We start from the raw sequence: 12,873 nt of genomic DNA, 5'->3' as shown, positions 1-12,873 counted from the left end.
GTGGGGGAGAGGAGACTCTCACAACTGCCTTACAAATGCATCCTGCTCTTCCTAGCACAGGGCAGGGCCAGGCTTTGGGTTGCAGTGGAGCTCAACCAGCAGGTCCAATAAGCACAGGAACTTGCTAGCTTTCATCTCTACCTGACTGAACTTCCCTCAGTTTTGGAAAGCTTTGGCTGAACCCTTATATCTTCTCCTCCCCCTCATCCCCCCAAAACTGCTTGATTTGCTGTACATCTTTGCTCTTCCAAACTCAAGGCAGGTCTTATCTGGCCTCAACCACAACAGAAAGGTTACCTTTGCAACCCTGGCATCCTGGCCAGAAGTCTAAAATTCCCTTCTTTCCTCTACTTTAAAAAAAAACCTACCATCAAAGATGCATTCCAGGAGGCCAGCTCGCATTACCCAGGTGGTTTGAGAAGGTCTAAGAAGCATCAGCTGAAGCACCTGAGCATTGCACTGCCTAATCAGCAACATCCTTTCTTTTGGACTTCCATCACTCATCAAAATCCTATTTCACCTTTTATGTCAATGCTGTTTTCCTGAATTGTGTCCTGCTGTGGGAATCACTGCTTCTGCTCTCAGAATGACCCATGTCTCCAGGCAGGTGATGCAGGCTGGGCCCAGGGCCTGCCACAAGAGAGACTCTTCTCCACCTTATCCGCAGTGTGGATCAGTGCAGACACTGGTAGTGCCAAACAGTGTCCTGGCTCCTGGTCTGTAACACACCTGGAATACACTTTGCTCACTCTTTGGCCTGACACCATCACGTGCAGCTTTGGAAAGGTTCTTCCAGCTAAAAATTGAGGCACTAGGGCAGGAAAGTTGATGGTGCACCATGTTCAGAGCCATAGCCCTCCTTCTTGTGCAAGGACAGATCAACGAGGCCAGGCACAGGCCACCCTCCTGACACCTGGATGTGACAAACCTTCAGCTCCTGATCTCTGCAGAGGACTGAGAGAAGCTCTGCTGTGACACCTGTGTCACATACCAGCAGCGAGAGCACCACGGGCTCAGTGGGTTACAGTGCAGTCCTGGTGAGCTCTGGTGTCACCCAAAGCTGGGACCTTCTGAGGGCAGTTTCAAGAGCAGCTGTGGTTTTATCACCTTGCTTTGACACAGCTGGGACTCTGATCTGTCCAAAGGACAGCTTCACCTTAAAATTTGTGAATTGTCTCCATGGGGCCAACAGCAATGCCTTGGGGGAAATCCTGTGAGACTGGGGGCTTGGGACTCCCCACATCAGCACAAGGGTGGTTGGTTTTGGGGCCAAGAGAAGAGCACCCACCATGCTGCAGGGCTCTCCTGGCTGTGGCAGCAGGACAGGGAGCCCAGAGCAGGTATCCATGGATGCAGTGGCCAATACCTGCTGCAGATGCAGGGCCCAGAGCTCTCCAGTGCTGACTGACCTGCACCTACCACCTGCTTTTCCTCCTCTGCTGGAGGCAGAGGGGTGTGTGTGAAAAGGGCTATCCAGACAGACAAAACCCATCCTTTACTGCAATCAAGGTTTTCCCAACATTTCAAGAATGTGACCAAGCAAAACCCCAAAGATTAAAATGTTTCAGCTGGTCACTCTCTCATAGATTTTAATGAAACAAATATCCACTTCTCCTCATTACAAAAAGGAAAGAAGTACCATACTTTCCTCCCCTAGCTTTTGGAAACTACTCTGAAAACTCAATTAAACTTTTTTAATGTAAGGCTTTTAATGGCAAAAAAAAATCCCCTTCCATCTCCTTCCCTTTCCCTCACATCCTCATAAAATTACAAATTCCATGTCCGTTTCCAGTCAGGACTGCTTCATGCTGACCAGCCACTGATTCACAAAGACAGTTCCTAAGAGTTGGCAGCTTTTAGTCTGATTGTGCAGGGCCAGGATAGAAATTATGCAGGAAGAGCCAGATACTTGTAACTGAAGCATCAGCAAAGCCTGTTTGTTCTGCACAGGAATCAGCCACAGACAGAACTGTTTGTTTGTCCATGGAATGAGAACTGTATCATTATGGACAAGTGTCCATTGTAAGGCACTGATGCTGTCAAGGGCTCTGATTTTTGTGCTATGTAATGACACTTTAATCTCACAAAACAAACCTGCTTTTCATATTTGCCAAGCAAAATACCAGGACAGAAACAGGACAAAGGAAAAAAACCCTACCTGCTAACATCTCCTGGGTGAGGAAATCCTTCCAAAGTGGCAGACCCTTGCTTGTAAAATGCATATGGATTTCAGCTTCTATTTTAGTGATTTAAGGCACAGTCAGAACTGACGGTTATTTCTTTTTGATTCTCTATGAGTTCTTACTTCCAGGCCTATACTTACCACTTGAGATGTCCTTATACCTGCTGCAAATGTAAATAGTATGAATGAATGATGCTCAGCACCACACACACACAACCTGTCACAGGGTCCATTTCAAATCCATCTTTAGTGTACATGTGTGCTCTGGATTATTTTTTTTTCCTTTGCCAAATAAACGTTGCCTTTAAATACTGCTGTTGCCTCTTGCACTGAATCAGCCAGAAGGGTGCATCCATTAAGTTGTTTCTCTGGTCCCTTTCTGAGGCAGCATTACTTACACAATCCTCTATCCTTGCAAGTCCAGCTGTGCAAGCAAACTGTTCCCTACACGAAGTTCTAAGGCTCCTATTCAGAACCCAGCTGATTCACTCTCAAGGCTTCTGGTCAAGATCCTGTGGTTGGTGTAGCTCACTGTGACACATCTTCATCTCCTTAAGACTCCTCTAGACCACACCTCTCCATAGCTACACTCCCTGTTTAAGTCAGCCATCCTAGACTCAAAACAAAAAAAGGTTTACTCTGAAACAGATGTAACAAACTTGTCCAAAGCAATTCCAGTAACATGTGCCCTTGATCACCTACCTTTGGTTACCTTCCTTTTAAAAATATTACAGATGTTCTCCACATTTAGAAGCTAAATTGTCATGCATCTGGCAAAAGGGTTTTTATTTTATTTCTCCCTTTCAACTGTTCAGCCACCCAGTACAGGATTTCACACTTGCTGGCTAGAAAATAAGAAAAAAACCTTACTCTTTACTTCATTTCCCTCATAATGCACTATTTTCCACTGAATACAGAAAGTAAATTTGCTCTCAGTGTGCAGAAAAATGTATTCAAGGGTGTTTTTTTTAATAGAAAATAAGGAATGGGATTTACAAAATAATTAAAGAGCATTTTTTTCTTTACACCTGTATTAGGCCACAGGTTTGTCTCCCAAAGAAAGCCTTCACCTATGCACTGTATGGATTTAGAAACGACAATTCAACAATCTTTTCAATGAAGCACAATAATCTACTATGTTCAACAGTGGTACCTCCAGTGATATCACTGGGAAAATCTAATTTAAAACACATACAAAAGAAAAATTATTAAATAATGCCACAATGTCACTCTGAAACATCTAGAAGGATTTAAAATCCAGTGTATTAGCCTGCTCTTACTGAGACAGACCTCTCCCTCCCTGATTTAAGAGAGGCATATTAGAGCAGCAGGTTAGCCCACACTGGAAATGGCTTCTTGAGGATGGAGCACTCCAGTGGTGCTTCCATGGCATCAGCCCTGAAGGAGGACAACATTCCCCATTAGACAAGTTTGCTGCAGGGGCTGCTGAATGCCATGACAATAACATGTCACCATGGGGTCCCCAGGCAGCACAACAGTGGCTTCCCACACAGCAGCTGGACAGAAGCAAATGCTCAGCACCTGCAAAATCACCACAGAATCATGGAACAGTCTGGGTTGGAAAAGAACCTTAAAAGACCATCTAGTCCAACCCCCTGCAATGAGCATGGACATCTTCACCTAGAGCTGGCTGCTGAGAGCTCTCCCAGCCTGATCCTGAATGTTGCCAGGGATGGGGCATCTTCCACCTCTGGGCTACCTGTTCCAGTGGTTCACCACACCCACTGTAAAAAACTTCCTCCTTACACTTTGTCTAAATCTACCCTCCTTTAGTTTAAAGCCATTACTCTCTGTCCTATTGCAAGAGGCCCTGCCAAAAAAGGGTTGTCCCCAACTTTCTTATAAACCCATGCAGTTCTGCTACATAACCCTGCCTACATAGCTTGCAGTGGTTCTGGCTGACTTTTAGCCATATATCAGCTCTCTACAGTAATACAGCAACTCTCCAGGCCTCCACACCAGCACATTTCACTGTCCAGGCCACACCAGACCAAATCAGGGTCATTTTACCAAGGAGACAAAGAACATAATTAAAACAGTTTCATTTTTATGTGAAAAGTATTGTCACTAATGCAAACATGATCCAAGAAGCCACTCAGATCAGAAATAATATATTAACACACAGCTGCCATGACACAAACCAGTGGCTTAGCAGTTCTATTCAACTCCTAAATGCTACAGGTTTGATTCTGACCCTGTCCTTCCTATTTGCAGCTAGGTCAACACCATGATTTGTGCACTGTGACTGACCCCTGGGCTCCAAAGAATGTTTACTTTAGGTTCTAGCATGGTGGCCATTGTCACCTGTTGTCCAAGTATCTCACCAGGAAAGCACTTTTATCCTCCCCCACAAACAGGGAACAGCATTTCCCATTTCACAAAGGAAAGCAGAAACCTACTGACATTTAAGAAATCTGCTGATTAGTGGGAGCCATGCAAGATCCCTCCTGACTGAGCACCCTGACCACTGGGTGGCCTGCTCTGCCTTGGCTGCCCAACAGCACAGACAAAAACGTGCTGAAGAAGAAACACAGATCAGAAAGTCTCAATTTATGGAGTTGTCCTGGTAACCCACTGAGGAACTAATAATTTAGGTAACACTGCCAACAGTATATGCTCATCAAAGTGTTTTTATCCAAAGAATCCATAACCCAGACTACATCTCCTGAGGCTGGACAGTTTTTATAAAGCTCCCATATAATGTTGTCCTCTGAAGCCAAGGTTTTGAGATCTTCACTTTTTCTTTTGCCAGAAAAAAAATGTTTCAAAACAACATTGTTAAAGACATCTAAGAAGGAATACAACTGACAATTCCAAGATCTGACTTTGGTGAAAACTGCCATTCCTGTTGATGAAATGCTTTCCCAATGTAATGACCACACCAAAGGATCAAAGTGCCCTGATCAATGGCAGGGCTGACAGCATTAAAAAAGGTGATTTCTGCCATCATTCAACTGACACTATCTGTAAGAGACTCAGCTTTCCAAGATCCTGAGATGTGTTCTTCTTCCAAAGAGGATATGTGAGGGAATTTTACTTGCCCCATGAGCCACGTGAACTGAAGATGAGACACTTGATGCTTCACATACCTACTGCAGGACATTACAGAGCTCCTTTTCTTCAACAACTGCCATCCATTACTGTCCCAGTCTGGTCTGGAGTCGAAGAGCAGCATGCAGGTTTATGGATAAACCATGTCAGAATACTTACAACATACCTGCTTTGTCATGTGTGTTTTGGACAGAAAAAGCCACTGTAAAGACTAATAGAAGTTTGATTTTTCTAACGTGTCATACAGGACGTGGGAAACATTTCATAAGGTATAATAATTCACTTTGGGAGTAACCCAGCCCCTCAAAATATTACTGAATTATTATTTGTAACATGCCAGAAACACCTCTTTAGTCTCTCATTACTAAAATACATACACTGAATTAGGAAAAATATGTACCACAAGATGGGCTTTTATCCCCCTCAGTGCTTAACTGAAAAACTAAGTTGAACATTTGTCCATTAATAATTTAACGTATGTCAGCCAAACATATCTTTATCTTTATTTCAATTAAATTAAAAACAATCTGCAAGTATATTTATGCAACATTCACTATATACACACGATTTATGCAACTGCAAGGCAATCCTATGTATGCTGATTAATCTATTGTTAGTAAAACATGACAATAGCTATGGAAGTTGACAAGTGACTGTTTTCATGGCATGACTGAAAAAGAATAGCTACTAGCCATGAAATGGATTATCAGTAAACCTTAAAAAGAACATGACATAACCTAGCAGAGATTAACAGTCTTCTAAATGTAGTATATTTGCTTCAGATGATAGTGCTGCTTTTAAAAAAAAAAAACTTGCTGTCACCTTAATGATGTAAGACTTTCATCAGCTCTATCTAAAGAAAGCAATAATTAGACATTATGCTTCCTGGCAAAAATTTATTTTTGAACTGGCACCACAGTATTTCAGAAAATAATAATAAAGTACCTCTTTGGTGAAGCCTAGGTACCCCCTACTACTCATTGTAACAACTTGTAAACAGGACCGCAATACAGTGCTTTGCCTTAATTCTAGCTCGGTTAGGTACCACAGATCTTCCTCACAGTCCTTCTCATAATTTTAGGAAGGTATTTTAAAGCAGGGAGTAAGTAAAGCAAAGGAAAATTAAGAAGGATATAAAGTTCCCTGTTTGAGATTTAAAAAAAGTGCATAATGTTTTCATTCCGAAAACTGTGCCACTGTATGGAACTGATGGATACAAGACTGTTTTTCCTTCCTGTACTGGACATTATTGATCATTACACAAACACAGTCTCTGCTCATTGGCCAAAGAAGTCTCTCCAGACTGTTTTCTGGTACAATCAGCTGTCCAATTACTTTAGAACAAAGTCCTGCATACTAAAACAAGAATAGCAAGTTAACCGGGTTTTCCACTAGAAAGTCTGTTTTTGCAATTCCATTTCTGTACACTACATTTCCAACGCATTGGAGAGTTCTTAGTGTTTGGCATCCACGTCCCGACTCCTTGACACCACCAGGTTCAGTGCATCCATTGCCAGCAACAGACATAGCACCAGGAAAATGCGACTCCCAGCGCGAGGGACAGTTCAGGAGGAGGGGGCGTTCTCCAGCAAGGGCGGCCCATCCCGATGCATCGAGGGGTGCGTGTGCTCCCTTTTGTAAGTTTTTGGAGGAAGCTTTGGGATATGTTGAGAAGTGCTTTGTCGTGGAGGAATGGGTGGTCCAGCGACAGAAGGGAGGTCCACATCCTGCGGTATCAAAGGCGGCGACGGCAGGTGCCTCCGTGCTACATGTGGAGAAGGTGTCTGGGGGGGAGGGGGTGTGAAGGGAGAGGGGCTGTTTGGGAAGAAGGTGTTACCAAGTTCGCTTTTTCTGCCCAGGGGTGGAGGCTGGAGGTGTAGTGGTGAGCTAGAGAAAACATCTGGAGTTCGCACAGGTTCCCGTGGCGGTAACTCGGGGGGGTTGGCAGGGGTAACACAGGAGTCAGAGATGCAGGTCCGATCAGGCACCGAGTACCTTGGAGAATACACTTTAGAGGTGGGTTGCCTAGGAGGGATTGCTGGTGGGTTGTCCAGGTGTGCAGAAGTGATCTGAGGTACACAAACACTTCAGTCAGTAAAACTCCAGAGTGGCAGCAAAGCCCAGGACCCTGCTGTCAAACAGAAGCCCCCTCCTGCACTGCAGACTGCTCTTAGCAGGGCTGCAGCAGCACATGAATGAACAGCCAAGGATGGATGGAATGAAGATGCACAGAGAGGGACAAGGGCAAGGCAAAGAATGGCCAAAGGAACAATTTCCATGCTAGTTCCAGGTCTGCTTGCTGGGGAGGTTTGGATATCTTCCACCACCTCCCCAGTAAAAAGCACTTGGAATGGGTTAACACACCAGGAATTTCTTAAAAAAAAATAGAAAAAGGAAGAAGTTGATGATGCTGAACAGAGAAAAAATAAACTATGCTCAGAAGATGGAGTTAAGTAGTCAGAATTATGGAAGTGAACAGTTCCCAAGTTGCAGACCACAGTGACAGGATATCTCCAACACCATATCACATACACAATGTTTTCAAATACATTTTGGTAGGATTTCAGATACATTTTGGTGATGTGTCAAGTTCTGCTGACTGGCAAAACAGTTGCCTGTAGTCTGAAAATAACTGCTGAAGAGCCACTTATAAGCTCTCTTCAAAGACCTATCTGCTCTGAAGTAATTTTGTGTGGGATTTTCAAATCTGAAGTCACAAACAAGCTTCCACTGAAATTAGGTGAAATTTGACAGTGTCTGCAACAAAGGCTGGCTCAGATCCCAGTTGCCAGACAAATGCAAAAGGAAAATGTAACAATGGCTTAAGCAGGCAGGCAGACAGGATGGGTAAGCAAGCACTCGAGCACCACAGCATCAGGATCAAATATTCTGGTGAAACTTTCCAGAGGACTGAGTTGTGTACAGTACTTTCCATCATTACTGTTCATCAGTTCTTACTCTTATTCATATTTCCTAAATCAATACTCTGAAACAATTAATCCCAGATAGAAACACCTGCCTGGAGCCTTAAGTTCTCACAGGCAATGCAAGGGGCCAGAGCACAGCACATCAGTAGATGAGACATTCCTAACCCTAAATTTAGGTCCCATATATTTTCTTTTGTTTGAGATCAAGGCATAGTGAGGTAGAGCTCTGAAGGCCTGAAATACATGGCTGCTTTATCTTTCACATACAGTTCTTCAAAAAATAAATATACTGTCTTTGAGAGTTACTTTTCTATCATACCCTTCCCCTCTTATCCCTGAAAAACAAATGACCTTTTTTCTGCTTACTTACTTTTGATGGGGAGGATTCAGCTGGGGCAGATTCCGGTCTTCTTCGTGGAGGAACAGGAGGAGGGACAGGAGCATCATCTGAAGTTTTGGTAAAGTTTATGGATGACACAGAAGCAGATCCTAAGGGACATAAAAAAACCCATTGATAATGATGAACTTTTGGCTCAATATTGCTGCCGACAGAGGTGACATAAATAATAAAGCAATTGCTCATAAAAAGCATAATGAATCAAGGAAGTGGCAAATAATGACAATAAAACAAGCCTCTAACTTGCAGCTGCCAGAGAAACTGCTTTTCTGAACTGCAGAGATCTTTGTGGCCATCAGCTCCTGAACTTTCTTAAGTAATCCTTGAGACCAAAACCACACCACAACAGCACTAAAATAATATCCTGAACCTGCAGTCAATGGACCAACAACAAAGAAATCCCTTCTCCAGAGGCTTTCCAAAGACCTGGCTTGGACATTCAGCAATGGCACAGCTCTGCTAAGGAACTTCTGCCTTTAGAAGTCATTTCACCTCTTTATGGCAACCAGTTGAACACAGGAGTAACCTCTGAAAACCCCTGCAAGTGAAAGGAGCCTATATCCATTATTAAATACTGAGGGCACACTATAAAATATGAGCTTCCTTTTATGTCAGGAAAGACAGAAGAAAAAGAGGTGTGGATAGGTACTGATGGATTTAAAGCAAGCAAATACTCATTTTAAGTTCTTGCAGGAAAACCATCCATGTACACTGAAATCAGTTATGAATTGCAGGCAGCAGAATAAGGCACCTACAAACAATTAATTTTTTATTCTCAGTGTTCACCATCAGATATTCAACAAATACATTCACACAAATACGTATGGCACCAAATCCCACAAGTTTGGGACATTTATGGGCCCTAGAGATTACCTCTGCCTTCAGTTTTGAAGATCCTCCAAAGACTTGTAACAGCCCCTAGGTAACACATCTAATCCTGTTCAGTTTCTCCTTTACAATAAAAACTTTTTAAAGAAGAAGTGAGTAAGAAATATTGAAGGTTTTTGATGAAGCAGACAAAAGCAATGATTTTTACAGTCACTAGAGAAGGCTAAACCTCATTTCCCCCGCCTGCCACCACACATGTGAGAGGCATGTGCTGTGTGCGAGCACCTACGTGTATGGAAGGGGCTGGAGGGGTCCGAGTCGAAGACGCTGCAGGCGTCGGTGGTGCTGGAGGTGGCGGAGGCGGGCGGCGGCGTCAGCGGCGTCCGCGGCGAGTTGGGCGCCGACGCCGTCGCCTCCGTCTCGCTCTCGGGGATGCGGCTGTAGCTGATCTTCCTGGGCTCCTGCTGCAGGGGCGTGGGATGCCTCATGGTACCCGGCCTTGGGTTGGAGGGACGAACACCCGGGGACTTGAGAGGGTAGCTGTACTTCTTGGGCTGAAACGACACAAAATATCAACCAAAATCAAAAGGCTTTGGGATAACCTAAATGTACCTTTGTAGTTATGAAGTAAGAGATCTGAAATGACTTCTGCCATCTATGAAAAACAAATGTAAGCACTTTTTAAAAAATAAATGCAAAAATGGAATACTAACAAATCTTGGAGGAGGCTTGACATTTCGTGGCTCTATCTCCAGTGACTTGTTGAAGAGATAATCTGTAAATTCTGTCTCCACGCTGTTTCCCATTGGATTCAGGTTTTCAAAAAATCTCTGCAATACATGAAGGCAGACAACTTGTCAGCTAAGATGCTTTTTAACACTGCTTGTTTCTACAGCACAAATGATCCCAGCTGTTCAAGAGAAGAGAGAGAATGCTGGAGTCAGAGGTAATGACAGACTTAAGACATTAAATCTGCTTGTCACCAGGCCTTTTCTGGACACTGATATTGCTATGCTTGGCCTGAAAACGAGCTGTGCAAGTACCCTAAATGCTTTCTGCAGTGCAAAGTCGAACCAGGTTTGCCCAAACACTTCCAGAAAAAGTTGCAAACAATCCATCTTTACACTGATGCAGGGAAGACTGCTCCCACAGTGCATTCTGTGAAAGCCTGAGGAGAACAAATCAAAAAAACCCTTGCACAATCTCTTAAGATAACCTGTCCTGTGACTCTCTGAAAGGACACAGCTCAAAAGATGGTAAAAAAAAAAAGGGAAGAAAGAAAAGCAACCAGAGAGAACACTGCTTAGACAACACCTCAGACCAAGGAAAACAAGCATCAGGAGGAAGAAAGATGTATCATCTCCATCAACAAACACATGATATAAACACAGTGCTATCAGGTAAACATGGAACATAAAGGCAGTGTAACAGAGGAGGAAAAGACAACTGGGCAAGTAATTGCCACTGAGTGAAGGACAATGAGAATCTGCCCATTTCAGTTCCTGTCTAACACTGATCAATAAGAATATCTACCAATGTCCCAACAGCTGAGAAAAAAATGAAACAAACCCAAGAAATTGCAAGCATTGAGCTTTCTGCCTTTTCTTACACTGAGACCCAAGACAGGTTTTATGACAGGTCCTCTGCTCATCTCTGATCCAGTCGACCAAATCTATGTGAATTCAGTCTGTCCTTATGGTTTGTCAGCTGACAGAATCACCACAGAAGGAAATTGTGTCACTTACCCTGATGTCAAATTCCACTCTTAAACAATATGGCTGGTTCTGGTACTGCTGGATCTCCCCTGTTATCTCAGCTACCTTCCTTCTCTTGCTGAAGTTGATAAGGTCTTTCCCATGGCGCTTGAGAAATTCAGGATTGCCTTCTTCTGTTTTCAAAATGTTGGTTAAGTAAATCCCTAAACAGCAACAGAAGAGGTTTTCAACAGAGAGTACAAAACAAGGAGGAAGTCATGACTGGAATACAAGGACTTCTTAAAAATTTAATTTGTGCACTGCAATTATTTAGAAAATCCTTTGTTAGGGTCAACAAGAGAATTGCACCTCAGCTTCCAATAAGGGCAACAATTTAAATATTTTAACATGCCTTGTTGCATCAATGTCCCAAAGTCTGTGCATCTTTCTGTGGTTTAGGAAGCTCACACAACTGAACACTATAAGAGGACACTGGACAGAAGTGCTTTCTCTTAACTCCTCTTCTCCATTAGACACCCCAGCTAAAGTCCAAGAATGATTTTCAAGTTTTATCCTGGCTTCATAATTGCATCAAATAATTTGAAGATTAGTAAGTAAAAAGTGCTCTCCGTTTCACAGATCATGTGTCTGGAATTGTCATTATGACTTGACAGAAATAACTGAAGCTATTCACATGTGATCCTGCTAACCTCTACTCATCTCTGAAGCAGGACAGGTTTCTTAGTTGATCTTATCTTTCTTTGCAGAGCTCTGGAGTATATCTTTCCCCAATCTGTAAAAGGCCAAAAAAGCCATCAACACTATTTTCTTCCAGTTTTGGCCTGAAGCCTATGTTGGACAAGTGCACTGTCCAGACTTGGAACTGATCAGTAGCAAACATTTAAGTGGATGCTTAAGAAAAGGAGTGACATGTGCTCAGCATCACAATCTGCTAAATGTCAGCAATCCACTTCAAAAAAGAACTGTTAAATCTGATGATAAAGAGGATTTTGCTTTCCAAACTCTGTTTCTACAGAAATGAGACTTTTTAATAGAAATGAGACTCTAGCTGTATTTCTTGGAACACCTGATGAGGAAGAGGATCTTTCTTTTTCTCCCAGTCAATGGCAATAATATTTCTAATGTGACCACCTTCTATTGAGAGTATATATGGTTGTAACAGTTCAAACCACACTCAAAGTAAAAATCAGCAAATATGGATATTGCATAAAATAGGATATTGCAAATATACTTATTTTTACTCCAAATAATATCTTCCATGAATAGTCACTTTAGGGTTTTTTCATATATTCGTGTCTGGGCACCTGAAATTCCAACCCACCTGTCCTGTTAAAATGGACTTTTCTCTCTATTGTTCATACTCTGTTTAGTCCCTTAGCTCAATAATTTCCAAATGTTAATGTGGGACATGGTTCATCCAAATCACAGGTACTCACCAAAAAAAGGCACACAAGGAGGATTAATGGACCTGAGTTTTGCCAAGTATTTCTTATAATGGTCCTCACTCAGCTCATAAGCTTCTTCTAAGATCTTCTTCTGGCGACTTGGAATTTGCTTAAAAGAGAAATCAAACAGGTGATTTGGAAAGAGAAGATAAAGGCATGGCCCAGCAACACTACTGAGAGTAATGGTCTCCCACTGGCACTTGAATCAGGGACCATGAGGACACTGCCCCACCATCCTGAGATACCCTTCTTAAGTGGGGATAGATTTCTTGCTTCTGAAACCAAGGAAAAACCCTCTCTCTTACAC

The 12,873-nt window shown here is 42.9% G+C and overlaps 2 protein-coding genes across 2 annotated transcripts in view; one reads left to right on the top strand and one right to left on the bottom strand.

Moving 5' to 3' along the window:
* The window catches only part of GEMIN6 (gem nuclear organelle associated protein 6), a 146,991-nt gene that overhangs the window by 58,485 nt on the left and 75,633 nt on the right, over positions 1 to 12,873 (top strand). The window lies entirely within an intron of this gene.
* SOS1 (SOS Ras/Rac guanine nucleotide exchange factor 1) overlaps positions 5,588 to 12,873 on the bottom strand; it is a 43,398-nt gene continuing 36,112 nt past the window's right edge. Inside the window, exons 17-22 of the mRNA XM_054290219.1 lie at positions 12,558 to 12,675; positions 11,152 to 11,324; positions 10,120 to 10,236; positions 9,696 to 9,960; positions 8,552 to 8,670; positions 5,588 to 7,323 (exon numbers count right to left, since the gene is read on the bottom strand). Coding sequence (XP_054146194.1) covers positions 6,820 to 7,323; positions 8,552 to 8,670; positions 9,696 to 9,960; positions 10,120 to 10,236; positions 11,152 to 11,324; positions 12,558 to 12,675 — 1,296 coding nt within the window. The 3' untranslated portion in view covers positions 5,588 to 6,819. The remainder of the gene's footprint in view (positions 7,324 to 8,551; positions 8,671 to 9,695; positions 9,961 to 10,119; positions 10,237 to 11,151; positions 11,325 to 12,557; positions 12,676 to 12,873) is intronic.

This window comes from Melozone crissalis, unplaced genomic scaffold (genome assembly GCF_028551555.1).
Source record: "Melozone crissalis strain CALT ecotype California unplaced genomic scaffold, PUWL_Pcris_2 ptg000081l_1, whole genome shotgun sequence".
Classification (NCBI taxonomy): Eukaryota; Metazoa; Chordata; class Aves; order Passeriformes; family Passerellidae; genus Melozone; species Melozone crissalis.
This window is presented reverse-complemented; position numbering and strand designations above follow the sequence as displayed.